This window comes from Cryptotermes secundus, unplaced genomic scaffold, assembly GCF_002891405.2.
Source record: "Cryptotermes secundus unplaced genomic scaffold, Csec_1.0 scaffold58, whole genome shotgun sequence".
Classification (NCBI taxonomy): Eukaryota; Metazoa; Arthropoda; class Insecta; order Blattodea; family Kalotermitidae; genus Cryptotermes; species Cryptotermes secundus.
Window position 1 is genome coordinate 640,907 of NW_019734309.1, and position 8,856 is coordinate 649,762.

Below are 8,856 nucleotides of genomic sequence, written 5' to 3' on the forward strand. Positions count from 1 at the left end.
AAGGTACCGGGGGCCGACCTCGTTGGCTCTACGGGGGCTGATGGCACGCACCGTTACCGGTAGGGTATGGCGACAGTAGAAAATAAAAGGGAGACAATGAACCAATAACTGGTCTAAGTGCATGGGGAAACCCACCCCCTCCCATAATACATACATACATACACTTCAAGGAAAACATCACACTGGTTACTGACATTTATGTAACACATCAAAAATACAACAATACGTGTTAAGGCTGTTCCATTGCTTTCCGTGTCACTTCATCACACATAGAAAATCTGAACCCGTTGTCCTAGTACAAGTCAGCACATCATTTGCGCCCTCAGCTTGTTCCAGGATAGCGATCAGCTTGAGAAGCAGCCCCCCCCCCCTGGCTCAGTCATTCTTGGTATCGGTCCCCGTCAGAACCCATGAACATATTTTTGTTCTTTCCAAACTTTCGCTTGTTTTGCAATGGGGCATCCTCTTCGACGAGAGGAGTAGTGTGACTGCTACTGGTCACTCCTCCTCTACTTGGGAGTGACTCTGTTGGGTCTCCGAGAAGCTGCAGTCAGTGGAGTTGCTTCTCGGCGTCGGCCGGCCGGGTTGCACCTGGAAGAGGGAACTTCTGGTGTTGGAGCTACGGGCTGTCTCTGCAACAATGGAGGTTAATTAAATATCACCGTACACTGTCGCCATGAAATATTTATTTTATTCTTAGGTCTATGCAGTTGGAGTTCAATGCAAAACGTCAGCTTCCGGGAAAATTGAGCTTTTCTCATATCAGCAAAACACTGCAATTTTCATCTTCAAGGTTAACGTCTGTGGGTGAATAATTCGTATTTGTCATTAGATTCAGGTTTTACAGCAGCTGTATTCATATCTCTTTGACATTTTACGAGAAAGTATTTGGAGTTGCGGCAGTGTTGCCAAGTTGTCGTTCCTCGTACGTTTGTAGCGGTGTTAGGAAACATATCGGAACGATGTAGGAAATAGAACTGATCCATTTCGTAATAACAAATAAAATATGAACATGTAACATATGTAAACAGCAACATAACGTTGCAATGTTATTTTTTTCTTATTTTCTAATCCAGACGAACAACTAATGCCACGTTGTCGTCATCGCGAACTTCCCCAGCGCTGATGTCATCAGTTTTCTCGTCTATTGTCTCACTGCCTTCTAAATTGATGGCGACCGGGTCTAGAATGTCTTCACGTCCTACTTCTGTGGTTTTACAGCGAGATCCGTATAACAGGCCCAGTTTTCCTGCGTTACGTTCTCAGGTTCAGCGTTGTCCAGTCTCTCCACATCTGAAATAATGAATTATTTGTTCCCCCTTGCAACTTTCCTTTTCACTTGATCCCACAGAAGTTCAGTGCAGTTATAATGAGTGATATGCAGAGAGTCACACGAACTGATGTCCCCTTTCATTGGCCAGTAGGTTACTTTCCTGTTGTTTCGTATTTTTCTCTAAGAGGAGCACCCGTTGCAAAGGTTCAAACTGTGTTCCAAGGGGACAGAAATAAATTCCATTCTGTTGTAACCACTGATTATTTCTTATTTTCTGTTGCAGTTGTTGGGCAGTTTGTTTATTGTAACCAAAAGCTAGTTTACACTGACCATAATCATTACACCGCCCTCCTCTCAAAAGTTAACAAAAAGTGTTTACAAAAACGTAAAGCTATCCCTGTAACAGGCCGCCGAGGCCCATGGGGTTGTGATACGTCGAGGTTCCCACATTTTCTTGACAATCAGCTCACAGATGGCGGTGAGGTTGTTAGTCCTAGGAACCGGCCACACTTTACCCCCCCAGGAAGTTTCCTGGTACTCATTTCTGTTAGAGGCTGAGTCGACCCCAGGGCCATAATGAAGCTGGAAGGATTAGGTCAACTGAAAGATAATGACGTCATCGCGAAACGAACCCGCGACTTAGCAAATTTAATTATGATGCTGCCTCCAACTTCAGGATGAACGTGCTCTGTGTATATAACCATGAAGGTTCAGGTAGCATATTTCACTGTAACAAGACTATACGGTGTAACAACCCCAAAGACCATAATCTGTAAACTGTTCTTGTCTGTGCACTCTTTCCAAAACATGTGATATACGAAAACGAAGAAAAGTTATTTCTCGACATATCTTCCACAACATTGATACACTTGTCCCATCGCTTTACCCTTGTTTGTAAACCCTCAGCATAGAAGTCTGCTTGTCTGTTGTCTCAGCCACTTCTGCACCTCCGTTTCAGCCTCTTCGTCACCAGGGAGAAATTTGTTACCCAAATGTGAACCGCTTTACGATAAACACTTCCCACCGTAAACAGGAAACATTTCTCTACGAATATTCTTTACATTGAGTCTTCTACCCACAAGAAAAGAATGCACAACAGAACGCTGCTCTTCGGTGGTTCGCTCCTCAAGCACGGTCGCCATTTTGGCTACTGAAACCAGCCCCTGAACATGTGCATGCGAGTCTGCTATTTAGATTGTCACGAAGTTGAACTGCGCTAGTGCCTAGTGATACATATAGAAAACCTATGAAGTCTATTAGGGCCGTTTTACTTCAATTTGTGGCTTGTTTACTGACTCTCCGACGCATTATGCACTTACGTCATTCGCTTCAAAACAAGAAAGAGGCACACATGGACATCTCAAAAGCTTAATTCTATCCCTTCAGAAGAGCATGATAAAAACATAATTCTGTTCTGAACGTGACTGAACCCAGCCCACCTTCCTTGTGCTTCTGGTGTGACTTCCCTTACCTGATGCTGGAGTCGACTAGTGGGGCTCTCCATGGCGGCAATTTGATCCTTCAGTTGCGCGATGCTGCACTTTATAGCTGCTAATTCCTTGTCTCGAAGCTCCAGTTCTTTAACCCAATTGGGATCATCGATCTGTTCATACAGAAAACACATCGCGTCATGCAGTGAACGACTTGATCACACAGAGAACACACCGCGTCATGCGGTGATCTATGTGTTCACCCAGACAACACACAGCGTCATGCGGTGATCTATGTGTTCACCCAGACAACTCATCGCGTCATGAGGTGATCTATGTGTTCACCCAGACAACACATCGCGTCATGCGATGATCTATGTGTTCACCCAGACAATTCATCGCGTCATGCGGTGATCTGTCTGTTCACACATAGTACACATCGCCTCATGCGGTGAAATTTGTCTTTATCGACCTATGTGTTGCGAGGTGTAGGATACTTTTCCAAAGGCCTCCACTCACATAAAATTGACGTCACTTGATTCATACGGAATGACAAACGAGGGGCTTTAGACAGAGTCTTGGTGGCATTATCATTTCATCGAGTATGGAGAAAAGTTGGTACTTTATTCAAAATGAACAGTACTGGGAATTTGATCTCTCTGTTTGGATTGCAGATGGAGATTCGAACCAAGCAGTTCTGGAGCGTTACCTCTAGATGACATTGCTTGGTTCGACAGGAGCAGGGCTTACACGGCATGCAACGATACAGAAGCTGCGAAGTGGGAGGAATAAAAAAATAAGAATATTCAGTGCAATGGGTTTTCCTTCCGACTTAAAATAGGACAGAAATAATCTCGCGGGCACGTGGCCCAGCCTCGCGGACCACAGTTGGGGAACAGAATTCGACACTGAGTTCAACCTCAAGAGGCTGGTGCAACCGAACCGAAGGGACACGCTGCAATTCGTTGCCAGGTTCACAGAAGAAGGCCGTTGATATTATCAAGACATGGGCCATGTCGATATTAACACTCCTTCGGTTTGTATCGATAGAAAGGTGTGCGACAATTTATGGGGTCTTACGGCAACAGAGCTACATAAATGACCTGTCAGATTCAGAAAAGTGCATCACAGAATTATCATCACTGAAAGGGTCAAATGATAGTCGGTCTGTGCTTCTGAGCACAGTACTTTCCATTCACTGACACAATGACACATTTCTACATAAAGTTCTTACTTCTTCTGAAAACCGACGTTTCTGCGACTCCACGAAATTATTCCAGCACACCTATCGAATGAACAGTCAGCAGCGCTGACGGCTGACCTGTTTGCAGGAGAAGGAATGATTTCTAATTCATTATCATTGTGGTTGAGGTTGTTGTGGCTTACTTACTTACCTCTTGGTTCCGTGGTCCTCCGAGTCCCTTGGCCTTCTTTATGACAAATACTCCAAGGTTTTCATTCAGCTCTCGTGAATCATTCTGTACCTCTTCCAACCATCTCGATCTGAGCCTTCCCACCTTTGTCCTACCATCAGTCTTACTTTCAAAATATTCCTAGAGTGATGCATTCAAATCACACGCCCCAACGTCTTCAACCCTCCATTTTTAACTTCTGCTTCTAAATCTGGGGGTTTATATAATCCCCTCATCTCTTGGTTAGTCCACGAAAGTATTATCTGAACAAAAGTTGCACGTTTTTCTCTTCAAGAGGCTCCAGTGTAAGGCCCACCTCCTAAGTTCTCAGACCTGCCATTTTATTACTGACTGAAGTATAACAAAAGATGATGCGTTGGATTGGCCTCTAACAGCATAACGTTTGCACCAAGTTTCGTTTAAAACAGTCAAACGGTTCGAAAGAAGAAACGGACAGCATAGTCGAGTCATAAGCCTACTTTCTTGCCTGAAGGAAAGCATTATGAGGAATGAATGTGACAGTGCAGCCTGCCTCATCTGACAGTTGTGGTCTCATTGTCTCACCTGATGCTGGAATTCGCTCTTCTTATACTCGCTGCAGACAACGTGAGCCCGCAGCAGCGCGATGTAAGTCTTCTGTTGATCTATCTCTTTACGGTGCTTATCCAAGTCCATTTCTTGCTTGGCGCAGATCTCCTCTGTCTCAGCGCGGAGCCTCCTTTCCTCAGTCAACGTCGACTTGACCTGTTCCCGCAGAGAGCAGAATACAACATAATGCCGAGAACTTAGTGCTTCACTCCCCGAAAATTTTCAACGTGGGGGTTGCATCTTTAAAAACACTCTTATTTTACCTTGCCTTTCTCTAGCCTAAAATCACCCCCACTTTCACGTGGTTCACCCTGGTGCGACAGACGACACTCTGGAGACAGAGTCATGGTTGGTTATTCCGTCAAATGTTGAGGAAATTTTGTACCTAATTCAACAAGATCGAGTCACGGGATTTAATCACTGCATCTGGATTGCAGATTAAGATGCGAGCCAAGCACATCACCGCTACATCAGATTGCTCGGTTCAGCACGGTACCGTGGCCCATTTGACCAGAAAATAAATATGCACCGAGAGGGCTTACACGGCATGCGACAATACAAAATTCGAAGAAAGTGGCTTTCGATTGATATGACCTAGAACAGTGGTTCTGAAACTACGAGGGAGTCAGTAAACAGGTCACAAATGGAAGTAAATCAGTTTTCGTGGACGTCGTAGTTTTTCTATGTATATCACTAGGTAGCAGCACAGTACAGATTCACTACCAGGAAACGTCTACTGCAAACTTCGTAGAGAAACAATCAATGTTAAGAGTTATTACCAAGCAACGAATAGTGAAAGTGGTATTAGAATATAATAATAATTATTTTTTGCTGATTTCTTTCGATTTTTATATATAAAAGTGATCAACAATTAAAGTGCGGTTTTCGAGCAAGAATAATACGTGCTTCTGAGCGTGGAGGTAGATACAATGGAAGAAGGAGAAATCAATTACGTAGCTGGGGAAGAAGTGGTGGTGGGAAACATGGGCTATGCAAAGGTAAAGAAGAGGTTTGCGGGAGAAACAGATGAGGAACTGAGGGCACAATTTAGCACTGTACTGGGCCGTAAAAGCCACAGAAATCTACAGATTAGGAACTTGGCCACATAAATAAGTTCTGTATGAAGGAAAAACAATGGTTCTCGTGCTGAAATGCAAAACATGAAGGGTCTCGCATTAAATGTTCCTAAATTGTAATGGTAATCACGGTGCAAACAACAAGCAATATCCAGTAATTAAAAACATAAGGAAATCAACCAACTCATGGCTCATAGAAATGTCGGATTTTTGGAAGCATGCAAAATTGTAGAAAAATGGTCACAACCTTGGCGGTCGGACCCTGAATTCTCTTCAGGTGCTGAAAGCCTCCGAGGGAGCGCTCAACATAATATGAGGGACTTCCCCATTCTCAAAACGCCAAGAGGACGAAGGGTGTGGGATAACGCAGAGAAAATTGAAAGCAATAAAGTCCCGGGCCAACAGATCAAACGAAACGCGCGGAGAGGGTCATGGAAGATGACCACGGCAGCAGCAGGACTCAAATATCTGAACCAAGTGCAAAAAAAAAAAAAGAAAGAAAGAAAGAAAGAAAAAAAAAAAGAAAAGACCAAACATATTTAGAGAAATCTTCAGAGGAGCCCATTCAGATGGAGGACAAAGTCAAGAACGTAATGGTGACGACAATCAACTTAGTGATAAACTTCGGGGACGCTAAAGCAATGGTAAGACACCTGTGGAAAGCCGTCAAGCTTCATGAGCAACATTGTAACAAAACTGAACAGGAATCAAACAACTGAGACTGCGCAATGGCACTGCAGAAGCTTAAGAAACAACCTCTGTTACCTATTTATGGTGGAAGTGTTTGTCGGGTAAAGCGGTTCACATCTGGGTAGACAACAGTCAAACACTTCTATGCTGCAGGTTTCGAAACACTGCTAAAGTGATGAGACAAGTGTATCAACGTTGGTGGAGGATATGTCGAGAAACAATTCTTTTTCTGAATATCACATGCTTTACGTTTTATATCCATTTGTGATCTGTTTACCTGCACACTTGTGGAGCACCACATTTAAATTGTCTGCATATCAACTTAAGAGAGGTAAAAAAAAAAAAAATTCAAGATAATCAAATTTGGTAAAGCGTTGAAAATATTCAGTGCAATAGTTTTCCCATAGAAGGACAAGAAATCTCGAGGATAACAGTTGGGGAACCGCTGAGTTCACATTCGAGAGGCTGGCATACCCGCCATATTACTGCTGACTGAAGTATATCAAAACAGACTGCGTTTGGTTGGCCTTTAACAGCATGACGTCCGCACCAAGTTTCGTTTAAAACAGTCAATTGGTTCGAAAGAAGAAACGGACAGCATAGTCGAGTCATAAGCCTACTTTCTTGCCTGAAGGAAAGCATTATGAGGAATGAATGTGACAGTCCAGCCTACCTCACCTCGTGTAATTCATCCAGGTCTTCACGGAGTTTCGCATTCTTCCTGACCTCGTCACTCAGATTATCCTGCAGAATGTTGATGAGGCGTGTAAGACGACCGATCTCACGTTCAGCGTCTTCTTCCCACAGACGGTGCCTGTTCCGTTCCAGATCTGCATCGTACCTCTCGTCTACCTGTTCACACAGACAACACATCGTGCCCTATTGTGATCCCTTGTACTTTTCTTAACGCAAGTATCCGGTTTGCAGGATGTAGGAGATGTTTTCTGGTCAACCCGCTGTGTAGCAGTTCACATCAAAGGAGAGAATGAGTTATTTTTATTGACTTTGTTTAGCAGGAACGAGAGTACTTTTAAGAGTGATTACTGGTACATTAATGAGGAGCGTTAGCATCACATTTCGCCTAAGAATGGGCAACGTGTCAGTATGCATTATGTTACAAGGCAAACTGCCGTGCCGAATTGAGGAAACATTTGAGACTTAGGAACAGCGCGGCTTCATTTTGTTAAGAGCAGAGGGGGCAGGTTTTCGCGCTCGTAAACGAACTGTGGGAAGGTCCAGGATGAACGCTCTCAGAAGTATCCATTTTGCTCATGTCCCCCACCCCATAAGGGGGACAGAATTTTTAAAGTCTAGAATCGCTTCAAGTTTTTTGTTTAATTCGAAGATGTAAAAATTACGGCACCTCATGAATTTTGAACAAGCGCAATTATAATCCAGAGCAGGACGTACCACTTTTGTGCTTCCCAGATCTGAGAGACAACGCGTCTCAAACCCCCGGTTTGGAGGGGCATCATTTAAGACATCGCCGTCATGTAAGGACGTGCTACTCAGCCGTTCTAATACAAATTCAAAATTACTTAACCTTTAGAATTTCCAACATGTTGCCTTCATTAATCAGGTCACCGTGACTAACCATTTGGGATGTTTCATAATTTACCAGGGGAAAACTAACTAGAAAATGCATGGAAGCTCATAGCATTAAGTAAGTAAGTAAGTAAGTAAGTATGTAAGAACTTCGGTATGTGGTCGTGAAACTGCCAATAAATATTCTAACAGAAACAATCTGTTTATTGCGTGCTACAGTGCAGCGTGAAGATGTGGCTATTCTCCTACCCAAGTCTGGCCTGTTACTGAGTTACTCCTCCCATGAATTTAGAGCTGAGAAGCTGGAATCGCCCTTTGGGAGACTACTGGCGCCCAAGCAAAAGTCTGGAAATGAGCAGCTGGCCACAGTTTCCATTTCTAGAACACTGTACAATCCCGATCCATCACAAAAACTATGGGACCCATCTCAAATTCCCACGAACAGAATAACGTCCGGTGTGAAGGAAAATTTACTGCCTAATTCAGGACGCCAAAATCATGGAATTTAACCGCTACATCTCCTTTACAGGAAAAATGACAACCGAAATTTGGGTGAAATTAGTTGAAATTCGGGTACAATTAGTTCAATTTTAGGAGCGTTCGGAGCCATGCGAAGCGCCGATTACGGTCATTAAGTCCGTTCGTCTGTACGTATGGAGAAATTTAAGAAATTAAAAGGATTTTTTTTTTAGAAATACGATATTGGGAAATATTGCTATAATATGTCGAAACATTTCAAATTTAGCTGAAATCGGACAAACAATGGGCACTTCACGCGAAGATCTAAACGCATTTTTGCAGGTATTAGGGGCGTAACTCGTGATATTAGCCTTTAAGTGACG

At 43.4% G+C, this 8,856-nt stretch overlaps 1 protein-coding gene across 1 annotated transcript; it reads right to left on the reverse strand.

Annotated features, from left to right (window-relative positions):
• Positions 1 to 161: 161 nt before the first annotated feature.
• LOC111868404 lies at positions 162 to 7,342 on the reverse strand. Its single transcript, XM_023859008.2, has 4 exons — positions 7,148 to 7,342; positions 4,680 to 4,859; positions 2,745 to 2,876; positions 162 to 632 (listed from the first exon to the last, which is right to left on the reverse strand). The coding sequence occupies exons 1-4, from the start codon at positions 7,340 to 7,342 to the stop codon at positions 510 to 512; spliced, it is 630 nt and encodes a 209-aa protein (XP_023714776.1). The 3' UTR covers positions 162 to 509.
• Positions 7,343 to 8,856: the final 1,514 nt, after the last annotated feature.

Excerpts from the sequence above, each read along its gene's own strand:
- LOC111868404 (XM_023859008.2), bottom strand. The coding sequence starts at position 7,342 with ATGTGTTGTCTGTGTGAACAGGTAGACGAGAGGTACGATGCAGATCTG. Across the intron at positions 2,877-4,679 it reads AGAGCGAATTCCAGCATCAG|ATCGATGATCCCAATTGGGT; the intron begins GTGAGACAATGA and ends CTGTATGAACAG. Across the intron at positions 633-2,744 it reads CTAGTCGACTCCAGCATCAG|AGACAGCCCGTAGCTCCAAC; the intron begins GTAAGGGAAGTC and ends CCATTGTTGCAG.